Source organism: Bidens hawaiensis, unplaced genomic scaffold, assembly GCF_021521415.1.
Source record: "Bidens hawaiensis isolate Kalapana, Puna unplaced genomic scaffold, B.hawaiensis_p1.1 tig00012232_1, whole genome shotgun sequence".
NCBI classification, from domain to species: domain Eukaryota; kingdom Viridiplantae; phylum Streptophyta; class Magnoliopsida; order Asterales; family Asteraceae; genus Bidens; species Bidens hawaiensis.
In genome coordinates this window covers 578,680-595,741 of record NW_027491991.1, presented here as the reverse complement: position 1 = coordinate 595,741, position 17,062 = coordinate 578,680, and the positions used below count along the sequence as shown (strand labels likewise).

General features: G+C 41.3%; 1 protein-coding gene across 1 annotated transcript; it reads right to left on the bottom strand.

Moving 5' to 3' along the window:
- Positions 1-16,279: 16,279 nt before the first annotated feature.
- LOC143540481 (auxin-induced protein 15A-like) lies at positions 16,280-16,579 on the bottom strand. The gene has a single exon (XM_077033529.1). The coding sequence runs from the start codon at positions 16,577-16,579 to the stop codon at positions 16,280-16,282; it is 300 nt and encodes a 99-aa protein (XP_076889644.1).
- Between the last annotated feature and the right edge of the window lie 483 nt (positions 16,580-17,062).

Sequence of the window (17,062 nt, the reverse complement as noted above, 5' to 3'; positions counted from 1 at the left end):
CCTTCCCTAGCCGTCACACGATCAAAACCTAGCTTCAAAAACAACTTTTTTTTCTTTCTTCTGCTGTAGCTGCGATCGCAGCTTTGCTGCTCCCTAGGGTTTTTTAATTTTTTTTTATGTTAAAATATAATAGGGTCTTGGGCCTCCATGATGCATACGGGCCGGGACTTGAGTTGTTTACTGAAAACGTATGCGTAAAATGCTCGTAAACTGCTCCAAAAGCTCGGTTTCTTTCTTTCTTTCTTTCACCCAAAACCTACAATATGAATAAAATTATATAAAACCTATCTAAAACGAGTTAAAACATATAAAATATAATATAATACATAGATAAAATGTGCGGAAAATACGTGTGTTTTACAACACATCACACTCAATCACCTCTACACACTCAACATGATGATCAAAACCCTGCTGCTCACGACTCTGCTGGCAAAGTAAGGGAGCACGAGTCGGAGATTGCCAGTATGTATAACGAGTTGTTCTCTGAAGATGTTTTTGTAGGTAATGTTGCAGTGATGATGGATGACTTTATTGAAGCTGGGAAGAGCTTGGGAGACTTTATTACAGGAATGAAGGAGGCAGTAGAAACAACTGACGACTACCTTAACTACTCGCCAAATCCTGACACGCCACCAGCACAAGCTTCAGAGGCCCCTACTATAGAGCCCGTATCAGATCCAGCCACCGACTTGACACACCAACCTTCAAAGAAAAAGAGAAAGACCCACATTTTGTCAAGTCGTGCCTGTGCCCGCATGCTCAATTACCCTTATCATGACGATACATTGATTGTCTACGCAAAGTATGATAAGGAGAACAGCTGTTGGGCTATAAGAAGATACAGCGGAGACCTTATCTATCTCAACCACCACGAGCTGAAGTCGTTACCAGAGCTTGATATTAACTATCTTCGAAAAGCTATAGGACGTGGTGAGTATCAGGATACATTGGAGGGCTGGGTCAAGACTCACATACATCGTCAATCTGAAGTGGGATACAAGGATTTTGAAGTTAATAAAGGTCGCCAGTTCAAGAACCCACGAGAAATAGACCTAGCCACCGGAGAGCCACGTACTATGTGGAGGTACAGGGCGCCAAAAGACTATCACGAGATATATCATGGCGAGCCCTTCCTTCCCAATACTCTCTGAGACTTCATTGGTTGGGAATTTGATAATAAAACCGGTGAGGCCGTCATCCACTACCATGATATGCATGAGATTCGAGTGTTTGATAAGCATGAGCTAATGGGATTCCACATTGAAGATGTGAAGAAGCTCTACAACGCACCGCTAGGGACCGTCAAGGATTTGGGTCGTCAGAATATATTTCAGATAGTTGAAGTCTTCAACAAATTCGTTCGTAGACTTGTTGAACTTCCACTAACCGAGGATGAATGTTTGGTCTACGACACCGACGGATATCAATACTAAAGACTAGAGGGAGATTGTTAGGCCCCTTTTTGTATAACTAAGTCTTTTGTATTGATTTTGTATCTCTTGGACTTTAAATGTTTATTTGTATATGTATGAAGCCCAGAGGGAAATGGCCCAAGGGAAATGTAAACAAGCCCATTGGTATTTGGAAATAAAACCATTTCTTCCAAGGGAAATGTAAACAAGCCCATTGGGCATTTGGAAATAAAACCATTTCTTATGCACGCTCCTCTATAAATAGGGGGCATGGCATGAGAAAGAACCACCTTTTGCCAATATTCTCTAATACACACATATTATCTTTCTCTCACTTTCTCGTCTCTCTCTAAACCGAACATAAAACTCAAGATCCGAGACCTCTTAGGTTGCTTAGTGTGATTTCTGCTAGCACTAAGTTAGGTTGATCCAATAACGTTGTTAGATCCACCCGCCACGGGACCTACAAAGTAGTAGTTGGACTATACGATGGGCAAGCGGAGACCTCATCTACCTCTCCTCGAAACAGTTGCATTCTCTGCCCGAGTTGGATATAAACTACTTCAGAAAGGCAGTGGGAGATGGGGTTGGTGAAAGGAATCTCGATGGCTGGCTTAAGCATCATATGCATCGTGAATCAAAGTTGGATTATACGAACTTTGAGGTGAATAAACGCTAGAGATATAAGAATCCGAGAGAGATTGACCCGACGACCTAGAAAAGAAGATTGATGTGGAGGTATGCAGCTCTAGACGATAGTCAGATCATTTATCATGGAGAACCATTTCCTCCAAAACCTTCTCCTTGATTTCATCAATTGGGAGTTGGGAGCTGGACAATACAACGAGAGAAGCCGTCATTCACTGCAAGTCGATGGAAGACTTAAGAGTGTATGACGATTTGTTGGTGCATAATGTCAGTAGTTCATAGTCTAGTGTCTGTAATCCAGTCTGTAATGTTAATTGTGTTTTGTTTATGTTTAAACGAAGTTACTGACAAGTTCGCTTATCAGGCGAACTTGTTAGTCAAGCGAAGTTAGCAACAACTTCGCCTGAACATATCAGGCGAAGTTGTCGTGTATTTATACGCTACGTCACGGCTTGTTTAGGTTGTTGAAGGTAATCGTATACAGACGTGTGTGAGTCGAGAGACGTGAGAACCAGAGAGTATTGAGTCTGTATTCAGTGATTATATCACGTGTTTCGGTTATAATATAACGTGTGTTCGTTTATTCGTATCGTGTGTTTGTTTGAGTCATGTTCTACGCTCGTAACAACCTACGCAGGGATTCCGCACCTGTGTAGATCGAGATATCCCGTGTAGATCCATCCAGGGAACCTACAATTGGTATCAGAGCTATTGCTCAATTGTGTGGTTCGGGATATTCACGCGGGTGTAGAAATCGTCCCGTTTCGACTATTCGCGGGGCGTGTTTTCTGTGTTTTTGTGTCATTCTTACCTCCTACCATCGTATTCAACCCTTTACACCGTAAAAACCTCGAAAAACCCAGAAATCAGATCTGTAGAAACTTTGTGTTCATCAGGCGAAGTTGCCGTCACTGTTCGTAGGGTTTCGGCGAAGATATAAGGTTAAGCGAAGTTATCCACAACTTCGCCTACCTTCTCAAGTTCGCCTAACTCAAGCGAAGTTCTCTACAACTCCGCCTACCTCCTAAGTTCGCTTACCTCAAGCGAAGTTAAGAATCAGCGAAGTTCTTCAGCGAAGTTAAGACTTAAGCGAAGTTATCCGTAACTTCGCCTACAGTACTTTTCAGAAGAAATTTTTTTTTTCGGGTTTCTTAGTGTTTGAGAAAGATGTCGTCAATTAACATCTCAGAGTTAGTTAAGATGGAAGTAGAAGCAGGGTCAGCTACTAAGGCCCCAAAGTTGCTTAAAGGAACCGACTTCGTTGCTTGGAAGGATCGGTTCGAACAATATGTCAAGTACCAGGATGCGAAAATGTGGGTATGCATCCAGGATGGTTATATTCCACCAACTATGGAGTACGAAGGTCGTGATCAGATCAAAAAGTACAGCAAAATGGAAGAAGAAGAGAAAAAGATGTATGAGGCCGAGAGCAAGGCTCATGCTGCTATCACTATGGCTCTTCCACAAGAGATCCTTCATACTTTTAGAAAGTACAAGACAGCAAGAGAGCTTTGGGAAGCTCTTGAGAACCGGTTTAAAGGAAATGTGGGAATCCGTGCTTCGAAGATCAAATTGCTCAAAACTCAATTCTCGGTCTTCAAGTATCTGAAAAACGAATCACTTGATGATATCATCACCAGATATTATCATCTGATGACTGAACTCAGCAACTATTCAATTGCATACAAAGAAGATGAGATTGTTGAGAAGCTTCTTGATGCTCTCTCACCAAAATGGGAGATGTATACTGTGTTGATGAGAGAAGATAAAGACTTTGCTGACTATGACCTTGAGACAGCAGTTAACAAGCTCCGAACCTTTGAGCTTAACATGGTTAGAAAGGAGACACCTACGGATCAGGTTCAAGATCCAGGTATGTATGGTGCTAAAGTCAACTCTAGTTCAGGTTCGAAGACTGAATCAGCTGCCTACTACTCGAAGGGAGAGTCGGGCGCCAACTCATCACATGAGGGGCATGTGTCAGTCAACACAAATGGTGATGTTTGCTTTGTAGCAGGTGGATCTAGTGCATCTAAACCGCAAGCAAGCAAGAGTAGTTGCTCTCCAAGTATTCCTAGCAACAACTACTCTAAGATGCCTATGAGTGTCAAATCTGCTGAAGAGCAGTTTGCTCTCTATGCTTCTTTTATTGCTTCCTATGAGAACTACATTCAGGGGAAGATTGTTGATCCAGCTATGTTGGATGAAGACTATGACCAGATTGATGCTGATGATCTGGAAGAAATGGATCTGCAATGGCAGATGGCTATGATCGTGAGAAGAGTGAAACGGTTTATGAAAAAGACCGGAAGAAAGTTTGTCGGTGGAAGGCCAGGGTTTGACAAGACGAAGGTAAGATGCTACAACTGTCAGCAAAATGGCCACTTTGCTAAGGAGTGCAGAAATGAGCGTGTAGAACGTGGTCAAGGCAAGTCTACACAGCATAATGGGGGTAGTAAAGATTATAGTGCCATGATTTCCAGAGAAGATGGTGAATATAACTGGAACCTGCATTCTGAAGAAATCTTTGAACAGGCAAATTTGGCGAATGTGGAAAATGAAGAAAGTGAGAAAGCTACTGGAGAAGAAAAAGATTTCATGGCTGATGCTAAAGACCAGCTCTCCGAGGTATGTTCTAAACCTACTTGTTCTAAATGTGAAAACTTGTCTGAGCAATTAGCAACTATAACTGATCAGTATGTTAGTTTGGATGCTGAGTTTAAAACTCTAAAAGAAGATCATCATTTTACAAAAGCAAGAGAAAATAGCTATAAAGTTAAAATAAAAGCTTGTGAAAAAGATATTAAAAGTCTAAAAGCAAAACTTGCTGAAAAAATTCAAGTGATTGATCTAAGCTATGAAGTTTTGGAAGAAAAAAACCAAACTAATAGCTGAAAGAGAAAAATAGATTGCTGATCACCAGGTGAAAGTGGTGGAACTGAATAGAAAACTTGAGCAGTTCAGAAATTCCTCTGCTATTCTTGATCACCTTGTTAGTGATCAAGGTTCCTCAGTTAAGAGGGGAGGAATTGGTTATCATGAGGTTCCACCACCTTATAATCACAATTACACTTTTAATCCTAGTAATCAGAAATCTGTTGACTTTGAGGTTGTTCAGACAGTTCCAATTAAGGTAACTAGTAAAGAACCAGATGTTAGTAGAGGCGAAACAAGTCCGAGTCCAGTCTCATCAGATTCAAATAAGTCATTCGAGTCGGGTAAGACAAAGGAGGAGGTTGTATTACCAAATAGTGGAGAGAAAGATAAAACAACTAACAAGAGTTCTCCGCTAAACCCTTATGTCCCACCATATGTGAGACGAACGGGCGGTAGTACAGCCTCGACATCCAAAACAACTGTTGAAAAGAAAGTTGAGCATAGGTGTTGTTTTAGGTGTAATCAATTAGGGCACCTAGTTGCAGATTGCCCTCTGAAGCAGCGATTCAGAGGTGTGAGGCATACCAAAACTGAGACTAAGCCTAATGGTAATTATAATACTGGTAAAAGTGAAAACCATTCAAAATTCAGAAATCAGACTAATTCAGGTTTTCAAAGAAACCAATCTCAGTTTCACACTGCTGATAACCAAACAGTAAGTTATAATTCTTTCAATTCACAAAGGTTTGGAAGGCCTCACAATCAATCTACAAGGAGGTATACTAATAGGACTTACAGGAATTATACAGAGACTAACTTTGGAAAGCCAAAGTTCGGGATGTATAGATCCAAGACCAATTGGTCTTGGGTCCCTAGATTCTAATATTTTGCTTTAATCGTGCAGGAACAGTTGAACAGGGCTGCCAATAATCTTTGGGTTGTGGATAGCGGCGGTTCCCGGCACATGACGGGAAACAAAATCTTGTTACACGATTTGAAACCTGTTCAAGGAGGGAGAGTGAGCTTTGCTGGAGAAAGTGGAGGCAAGATTACAGGAATGGGAACGGTGTCTAATGAAAGATGACTATAGAGAAAGTAAACTTTGTCGAAGAATTGAAGCACAATCTGCTGAGTGTGTCGCAGATCTGTGATAAGGAGTACACCGTACATTTTACAAAGAATGAGGCGATTGTGTTGCATCCTGGTTTTCAGATACTAGAGGAGTGGATTGTGATGAAGGCTCCACGTGAGAGGAATACGTATATTATGGATATGAGGTCGACTGAAATGGCCACGGAAGAATTATGCCTTATGACAAAAGCGACCGAATCGGAGTCCGAATTGTGGCATAGGAGAATGGGGCACATTCATCTTCGGAAGATGAACCACATTGTCAAGAATGGACTTGTGCTGGGCGTTCCCTTGAAAAGTTTCAACTTTGAAGACAAATGTCTAGCGTGCAAGAAGGGAAAGCAGCACAAGAAATCCCATCACACCAAGAAGGTCAATTCTATTGTCAGTACTCTAGAATTGCTTCACATGGATCTCTTCGGTCCCGTGAATGCAAAAAGTCTAGGAGGTATTTCTTATTGCTAGGTGATCACTGATGATTACTCACGATATTCGTGGGTATATTTCCTGAAATCAAAAGATGAAACGGCTCAGATGGTGAAGAATTTGATTACCAAAGTTGAGAACGTTATGGATAAAAAGGTTAAGTTCATCAGGAGTGACAATGGAACGGAGTTCAAGAATTATGAAATGGAGATCTTCTGCCTTCAGAAAGGGATTGAGCACCAGTACAGCGCTCCGTATACTCTGCAATAGAATGGAGTGGCTGAGAGGAAGAATAGAACGTTAATTGAAGGAGCCAGAACTATGCTGGCTGATTCGAAGCTTCCTGTGGTGTTCTGGGCTGAAGCTGTTGCTACAGCCTGTTATATCCTGAATAGAGTCTTGACTGTTAAAAGACTTAATAAAACGTGTTATGAGCTTATGCATGGGAGGAAGCCCAACTTGAGTGGTCTTGAACCATTCGGGTCCCCTTGTTCGATTTTAAAGACAAATTCTAAATTTGGTGAAGTAGCCGATGAAGGAATCTTAGTCGGTTATGTTGTTGGGACTCCCAACAGACGTGTCTTTATTACATCGACCGACAAGGTTGAGGTGGTGTGTAACACCGATATCACAAGTTACAAACCGCCAAAACCAAGCAACGGACCTGCTGAGTTTTTCGACTATGATAGACTTTTAAAGTCTTTTAACATACCTTATTTGGATAGTGCAGAAGTAGAAGAAAGAGTTGCTACGAAGATGATCCTTGATGAGGAAGAAAATCTAGTGCAAGGACAGCTGTTTGATAAATGTCAACCTTCCTCATCAAATGCTATCGATAACCCTGCTGCCTCTCCTGAAGAAGAATTTTTCAATCCGTTTCACTCTCAGCAAGGAACAACCATTGACGAGCTATCTTCTAACTTGGAAGACAATTTGCATTTCGGTTCGGTTCCGACCACGAGAATTCATAAAGATCACCCTTTGGAGAATGTGATTGGTGATGTGTCCTCCGGTGTACAAACAAGACGTAGCTTGAATGAGCACACCTGTGTTTACACAAGCATTAAGGAGACAGGCATAATCAACGAATGCTTGTACACCTGCTTTATCAGCCAGATTGAACCAAAGAATTATCAAATGGCTCTAAAGGACAGCTCGTGGGTCGAAGCCATGCAAGAAGAGCTGGCTCAATTCAAGAAAATGGAAGTTTGGACTTTGGTTGAAAAACCAAAGAATGTGCATGCGATAGGCACAAAATGGGTTTTTAAGTGCAAGAGAGATGAGAAAGGGATTATTATAAGAAACAAGGCGAGGCTAGTCGTTAAAGGTTTTAATCAACAAGAGGGGATTGATTATAATGAAGTGTTCGCTCCTGTGGCAAGATTGGAAGCCATTAGATTGTTTTTGGCATTTGCTGCTTATAAGAAGATGAAGGTATTTCAGTTAGACGTGAACAGTGCGTTCCTAAATGGGAAAGTTGATGAGGTTGTGTACGTTGAGCAACCTCCGGGTTTTCCTGACCCAGACTTTCCAGACCACGTGTACAAGTTAAGCAAGGCGTTGTATGGACTACATCAGGCACCTCGTGCCTGGTACTCAACCTTATCAGATTACTTGCTTGAAAATGGGTTTGAAAGAGGGAAGATAGATAGCACGTTGTTCTTCAAGAGAGAAGGAAGCGACTTCCTGCTGGTGCAAGTCTACGTGGATGACATTATCTTTGCTGCGTCAAAAGTCTCCATATGTCAGGAGTTTGAGGCCGTCATGAAGAAAAGGTTTAAAATGAGTGCTATGGGTGAACTAACTTTCTTTTTAGGATTGCAGGTTGATCAGAAGAAGGATGGGATGTTCATTCATCAGACCAAGTATGTCCATGATGTGCTCAAACGCTTCAAGATGGAGGACAGCACTCCATTCGATACACCAATCTGCGTCAACCATAAATTGGGTACTGAGACAGACAATGACGCAGATGTGGACCCAACTCAGTATCGGGCAATTATAGGTTCTTTAATGTACTTAACTGCTTCTAGGCCTGATATTATGTTTGCAGTTTGTCTTTGTGCTCGTTTTCAGGCAAACCCAAAGGAATCTCACATGAAGGGTGTGAAGAGGATCTTGCGATATCTCAAAGGCAAACCTAAGCTGGGGTTGTGGTACGCGAAGGGAGGAGACTTGGAGTTGGTAGCTTACACAGATTCTGATTATGGAGGGTGCAATCAGAGTCGGAAGTCAACTACTGGAGGATGTCAGTTTCTAGGAGGCAGATTAGTGTCCTGGCAATGCAAGAAGTAGACATCAGTCGCCATTTCAACATGTGAGGCAGAATACATGGCAGCATCCAACTGCTGCTCCCAGGTTCTGTGGATTCAACAACAGTTACGCGACTATGGTCTGAATTTCTCACTTACTCCAATTTGTATTGATAACACTGCTGCGATCTCAGTAACTAATAATCCCGTAAAGCACAGTAAAACTAAACATATTGACATACGTCATCATTTTATACGGGATTGCGCTGAGAAGAAACTGATTGTGCTTGAAAAGGTGGATACGCTTGATAATTTCGCTGATTTATATACTAAAGCGTTTGACAAATCAAGATTTCAAAACCTTGTTGAGTTGAATGGGATGATCAACATCGAGTAACCATGCTTTTTGTGCATATATATAAAAAAAAATGTCACTATCGCTTAAAATTATGTCGGTTATCTCAATTTGAAGGACATATCCTCGGATATGTTTGGTCCTCATTTTCTACTTGTAGAGTATGAGGGTTGCCATTAACCAGATGACTGAAAGTGACCGGGGCGATTATGATGTCTTTTTATTCTTTCGCTGAAAATTAGTCGATCATACTTAGTTAGAAGGACACATACTTATATGTGGTCGGTCCAGCTAATCCATTGGATTCGCAGGATAACCGTTTACCTGAAGACTTTGAACTGATCGGGGCGATTGAAGTCAAAAATTTTTTTAGGGAAATGAAATTATTTTTCAAGTCTACTACTTCGTAAGAAGTTACTTTACTATGTTTAACAGAAAATTGATCCAACCTTGGAAAGTGATAGATATACTGATTCTGTGTGCTTAACTAGTGAAGTTATTAGGCTTAAAAGGCTTTAGAAGAGTCATTGTATGTCATGGTAGCTTTTTATGGTGCGTAAAAGTAGATGTGATACAAACTAAATCTACTCGATTTTACGTGGAAACTCCTTAAGAGTTTTGCATGTCTTCATATATATCTTTCCGAATGATAGGCAGAAAAGCGATTACCCAGTCATACACGAGCCCGTAAGTGTTCTGATTCCCGTAAAGATAGTGTGTGAAGAAACTGCAGTGATCCAGATTCGGGACTTGCAGTTGTTTACTACTCTGAAGTCTATGTAAATGTTTATCGTAAAATTAAAAAAAAAAAAAAAAAAAAACCTTAAGAGTTATTGAAACATTCTAGAGCTGACAATGTCAAGACTTCTCAATCATGGAGTAAGAAAGAGAACGGGAAGCAGATGAAGAGTACTTACAAACTTAATCAGACACTATGGGTTGAAGTCAATTCGGGGTGACTTGGGGAAAGCCAAATACGCTTTGAGAATAGATAGGAGGCATCATAATCTCTGAGTTGTTGCCCACTTAATTTTTGAGCTTAATTGAACTTAACTCGTATCACAGAAACGATGAAAACCACTTAAGTTATTTACCTGCTTACAACCTGTTTCTTTATGTCATAATACAGCTGAACACGGATCTGTGTGACAGTCACGAAATTAGTATGATTCCTATTTGGATCTTTTCTAAAACATGGTAGTCCCTGTCGGGACTGAAATTTGATCCCGTGTACTTTAATTTTTCAAATTTTTGTTACTTTTGTAATTGTTTGATTTTATACCTGGTTACTTGGTCTTGATCGTATCATTTAACGCGTTAAAGGATGTTTTTAAAACTTTATTGAAAATATAGGGGTGTGTTTTGTAAATACAGGCGAACTTGTTGATAACTTCGCCTGGAATAGGCGAAGTTGTCGATAACTTCGCCTGTACTAACTTTGACCCTATATAAAGAAGTTTTAAGGTCAAATAGGATCATAATTTCAAAAACCCAGCGAACTTAACTCCCTGTCAACCGGCGAACTTATATCATCGATCATCTGTTATTTTTTACCTCGATTCAAATCAGATTAAAGGTGTGTAGGGTTCTATATTCGTATAATCATGGTCGTTAATGTTAATCACAGGTCGATTCGAACCGTTTCGTGACCTCGATTATTTGAAACCTAAACACCCGATTTTCAAACTTGATATTACGTGATAGTAATTTGCATGACGTCTATAACTTCATAAAATCATGTATTTCGGAGTCCTCGATCTCCGAAATCATCATCTACACGTCGTTCTAAATCCCTAACTGTTGCCGATTCAAATTCGGCGAAGTTACAGTTTAGGCGAAGTTATCCGTAACTTCGCCTGAGGTTTAACTTCGCCTGATTATTGATTTTGAAACAGTTTATGAGGCGATGTTGTGATTAGGCGAAGTTATCCGTAACTTCGCCTGGATCATTTTACTTAACTATTATCAGACGAAGTTCAAGTTGAAGCGAAGTTGTTTCCCAACTTCGCCTCACCTTTAACTTCGCCTATACAGAATTGATCACAACTTCGCTCATGGTAACAGGCGAACTTGTGATTCGCTTTGATGTTTATCTAACTTAACCTGTTTGTTGCAGATATGGCTGCTGTTGCTGGAGCAGGTGGTGCAGGCGGTGATGACGGAGGTGATCAACAAAGACAGTTCTTCCCGGGTCACAACATGTATATCACCTTAGACCCGGAAGCGAGCGGAATTGATGATTTCCGCGAAATCATCACCTTCCTTTTACGCTCGAGGATATTCCACGCCATTACGACAACTCTGCCGATTTCCTTGCCCAACATTGAGGATTTATGGCAGACGGTGGAATATGACTGCCGCGTCGACCCCCCGGTGATGCGTGCAACGGTAAATGGTCAGGATGTTCAGTTCTCGTCTGAACAAATCCGGGTGGCTTTGCAATTCGGAGAGGAGACGAGGGACGACCCGACAGAGTTTGTTGCTCCGTTCCGTGATGGAGCATTTCTACGAATGGGATATTCTGGTCCCTTGGGGGATACATAAAGAAGGAAAGGTTTCTTGCTCGATCAGTGGCGCTTCCTCATGCACGTAATGATTGTCTGCATGTCAGGGAGGAAGGCGGGCACTGACGGGATGGGCGCGACCTTGCAGTCGGCGATGACTGCTCTGACTTATAACAAGCGTTACAGCTTGAGTCAGATGGTCTTCTATGAGATTGATCGACAGCGAAGGGCAATGGGGCGTGAGAGATTCATCATGTATCCAAGATTTCTCCAAATGATCTTGAATCATGTTGCTCCCACGTTGCCTCAACGTCGCCCTATCAGATACGTGGAGAGTGTGAACAAGCGTATCTTTGCTCAATGTAGAACTTCGAGTGCTAGAAGCAAGCCTGAACTGCGTCCTAGGCATACTCCACTGTTTGGGTATTTAATCAACCCGGAGTATGTTCCTGCTAATGGGGACGAGTTTAGAGATCCTCAAACACAACAGGCGGGAGCACCTCAAGCTGTACCTGCTGCGCCTGTTGTGACAGCTGAAGAAGAGGTAGACCTTGACGCTGCTTTTGGCGGCCAAGGATTTTTTGACATGGACCGAGTTGATCTTCAAGAAAATATACAGGTCTCGGTTCCACAGAGTACGGGAGTAAATGTTACTAGAGCAGCTACGACGGTGGATGACTCAGATTTTGATGATGTAATGGATGAGGCAAGACGTATGATGGTGACTCAAAAGAGGACGTATGGGAAGAGAAAGAGGGCAGATTACAACAGTGAGTCAGAAGAAGAAGAAGACATTCATAAGTTGATCAGACGTTCAAGAAGGGACAGGACAGGTGCAGGTAGGGGAGCTGGTGAGAGCTCTAGAGTCATACGTTTTGCTCCGCCCGCACTGTCCGGTATGTCAATTGTCCCTACACCATTACAGGTCACAAGGCCAAGCGCCACGGACGTTTCCGTGCTGGCTACATCATCATCTGTTGGCCTCCCATCCATCACACTCCAGCTGACGACTCCAGATATTGTATCGTTGCCGCCTCCAACGCTTACTCCGTCGGAGGTTGTTGCACAGGTTATTGAGTCGACAGTGGTTCACACTGCAGGGTTGTCGGTCACGATACCACCTGCGGTTATGTCCACAGCTACTTCTGATGTCCCGGTTTCATTCGAAATCCCTCCTCAGTATGCTCAAGACATATCTCACATGAGGTTCGATTTCGATGCAACCCTATCAGACTCGGAAAGAATAGCTGCACTAGAGCGGGTCGTGGCAGAGCAATCTAGGATATATCTTATCCAGACCCAGGCTATTCAGCGCCTAGTAGCAGAAAATCAACTACAGTCTTCCCTCCTGGTTGAACATGGAAAATTATAGATGCTATGAAGGAGTTCTTGGCATCTCAGGGGGAGACGAGCTGTAAAGGCGACGAGCTCAGGACAAAGAAGAAGAATGACAGAGACGATGATCCCAATGCATCGAAAGGTGCAGGTGGTGAGTTGCCAAGAACTACTCAAGCTCTTGGGACAACCACAGCTCAGGGGGAGTCTGCAGGTGCAGCTGGCGGTTCTGGTGGTGATGAGGTGGTGATGGTAGATGACGAGGAGATGGGAGATGATGTGATCGATGCCTTGAAGGAGTTGGATGATGATATGTTAGATGATGATGATGTGTGTGATGATGATGTGCTGCCATTAGAAGAAATTGAGAAGATTGGTGCACAGATAGTGATAGAAGATGATGTTGAAGAAGGTGAAATTGTAGAGGAGAATGTTGAACACGAGCTTCCAACCGTTGAGAAGTCGAATGTATGTGAAGATACAGTAGTTGATGATACATAATGGGAGGAGCAGCCTAGATGGAAGGAAGGCTATGCTCATTGGTTTATCAAAACGAAGAAGCCAGTGGTACCTACAATGTTCAAGAAAAGTTATAATATTAAAGGGTACGCTGAGTCAAAGAAAGGCATTATCTGTTGGTTATATGATGAACAGCTAAAAGTGTTCGTGGTGAAAAGATATGATGGGATCCAATACTTTAAGAGGACGTTGAGATCTCTAAATACCTTACCTGAGTGTGAGGTAAAGGATTTGGCCAGACTGGAGTTGATTAATAGAAGTGATGATAATATGGCCAGAGTTATTGGGAAGATAGTATGGAAAGAAAGTATTAAAGAGAAAAAGTTTGAGTTGTTAAAACCACAGAAAGGGAAATTAGTTGAAGATACTGAAAGAGGAATGAGAGCAGATGGCAAACTTTGGATGGTGATGAAATATAAGCCGATTCGGTGTTTGAAAGAGGTTCCAATGAGGACTATGCCTCAAGATGTGCTGAAAGATCTGAAATGGTGGTATGTGGATTGCCAGACTGCTGAAGCCGTGATGGAAGACGAAGACGAACAAGAAGTGCTAAGAGTGTATGATCCGATGCATCTTGTTAATTTATCTAAAGCTGATCTGCAGGTGTTAAACGAGAAGAAGATATTCTATATTCCTGCTTGGAAAGGCGAAGCGAGGAAATATCAGCGAGTAGTCACGGTCTGTGTAAGAGAGGGAGTGCATGCATGAAGATTACAAGACAAGTGCTTAAAGATAAAGATATGAAGCTACTGCAAAGGGGGAGTCTGTTGGTGCATAATGTCAGTAGTTCATAGTCTAGTGTCTGTAATCCAGTCTGTAATGTTAATTGTGTTTTGTTTATGTTTAAGCGAAGTTACTGACAAGTTCGCTTATCAGGCGAACTTGTTAGTCAAGCGAAGTTAGCAACAACTTCGCCTGAACATATCAGGCGAAGTTGTCGTGTATTTATACGCTAGGTTACGGCTTGTTTAGGTTGTTGAAGGTAATCGTATACAGACGTGTGTGAGTCGAGAGACGTGAGAACCAGAGAGTATTGAGTCTGTATTAAGTGATTATATCACGTGTTTCGGTTATAATATAACGTGTGTTCGTTTATTCGTATCGTGTGTTTGTTTGAGTGGTGTTCTACGCTCGTAACAACCTACGGAGGGATTCCGCACCTGTGTAGATCGAGATATCCCGTGTAGATCCATCCAGGGAACCTACACGAGTACGAGTTGATGGGCCTTAGCAAAGAAGACATCCAAAAGCTCTACAACTCGCCCCTGCCCACAGCAGTAGCAGAAGACATTGGCCGTCAGAACACAGACAAGATAGTTGAAGCTTTCAACAAGTTTATCGAGAGACTTGTTGAGATTCCACTCTCTGAAGATGGGGTTCTGGAGTACGCCACTGACGGCTTCGAATACTAAAGACTAGAGGGAGATTGTTGGGCCTCGTTTTGTTTATTATTAGTCTTTTGTATTGTTAGTAGTATTGGGCTTATATTTTGTAATCATATTGGGCCCAAAGCCATGTACATAAGCCCATTGGACAATATATTAATGAAATCCATTCTCATGCAAGCTTCCCTATAAATAGGAAGCTTGTCATGAGAATACACAAGCTTTTGTAAAATCTTATCTTCTTATTCTCTCTTGTTCTCGCACAAAAAAGCCGAACATAAAAGTTCCAAGATACGAGACCAAGGTGACTCGGTGTGATATTCTGCTAGCACCGTGTTTGGTTGATCCAAGATTGTTGTTAGATCCACCCCTTCGGGACCAACAAACTCATTTCAAACAAACTACTCTCTTGAAAATAAAAGTTTCTCTCCACCCTTCACCCACTTTTTTCTTTTATTTTAACAAAACTAAGATCCGAGATCTGAGTGTTGTCAACCAACAACACATATTTGATCCGAGTGAAGTTGTGAAATCCATGTAGAGGACCTACAGTAACAAACGTCAATTAATGTGTATTGATCCTTTACCACATGTCGCTTTCCATTTGTTTCAACCGTTTTTTTTCTACAAGAAACACTCGTGAATCCAGGTACAAGAAGGCATGTCTTCTGAATTGCTTTGAAATAAAAACATAATTTGTTGATTATTTATAAATATGTCGGAGGAATAGTTTGAGTATGAAACGCAATGTCAATAGTGACAAAAGGTAGTGATTGAAAATTATCAAAGACTGCCTATGAACCGCAATGTCAATAGTGACAAAAGGTATACAACTTGGGCGATCGCCAGCTAGCTAATTAATTTACGTAACCCACACAACCTGTTTGTCGTTTTTAACCATGTATTGCGTTTTACGTAAAACAAATGTAATGTGGGTCGAAGCGATCTAGCTAACCACGTATTCTTCAATTTGAACTTAAGGTAGTCAAGCCTGAAATCCAACTCAATCAACATCCACATTGTTTATGATGACCAATGAATCGTTGTTGTTTCCGACCCAAACACAACGAATGAGACTGTAACAGACGTCAATTCCATAAATAATATGTGTATTGACAATTTACCTAAAGACGTTTTCCCTATGTTTCAATCTTTTTTTTTCCTACAAGAAACAGATCCTTAGGTAATCGTATACACTTCTATCGCGTTTTGTTTATACATTTGGTAAAAATTCAGCTACAAAAATTAAAGAACGTGAAATACGTATTTCCTTCATATGGTCATTGCTTATAGCAAAAGTTATATATAGTTCAATAAACTTGAGGTTGCTCCAAATTTGAATTTCACAAAACTTTGTTACGAATCTCTATTTACAAATATGTATAAGATCCTACGATGTTCTTTACAAAAATGTTATATGATAAACATGGTATCACAAGGCACCAAAACGTGATGCTAGATCAGCAAATACATCTTCACTACATGGAATGGTGAGCCCACCCATTGGATGGTCGTACTCAAACTGTTCCTCCGCCAGTTGCAGTAGTTCTTGAAATTCTGGCCGGCTTAACAGTGACACGTGAACCAGAAATCGGCTTTTCTCTTCTTCCCCGACATACACAGCAAAATATCCTTTAGGAATGTCCATGGGTGTTGCTGCTCTTGTTCCATTAGAGAACGATCGTCTCAGAATCTGTTTTGCTAGTGTGATTCGTGGCATAAAGATGGCCATTTTTGTCAAAAGGTTTAGTAGTGTTTCTACAACAAGGATGTTGATGTAGAAAAAGGACTCGGTAAAAGACTTTTTGGAGTACGGAAGTTGTGGTTGATTTGCTTTGAAACACTGAATGGCTTAAATAGCCAGCTGGTTGAACAAGATAGTAGACATTAACGCATGATGGAAAAAAGCTTCACATGGAATTGTCTCTCTTTATCGAAAAGACTCAAAATAATTTGAATGACATTTATGAACCCGAACGACCTGTTACAATATATATGTCGAACAGGAAATCCCTTATGGTCCCTGTCTGATGTTAGATGCCTAATCTTTAATATGTAGGACATTCCGCATTATCACCAAATAACCTATAAGTAATTTTTTGTGTGGACCAAATGTGACCTGTTTATGGCTTAGATTTCACATTTTGACAAACCTGTCCAAGTAATTTGTTAATAACTCAGCTGACATGGTTACAACATAAAGGACCTATTGACC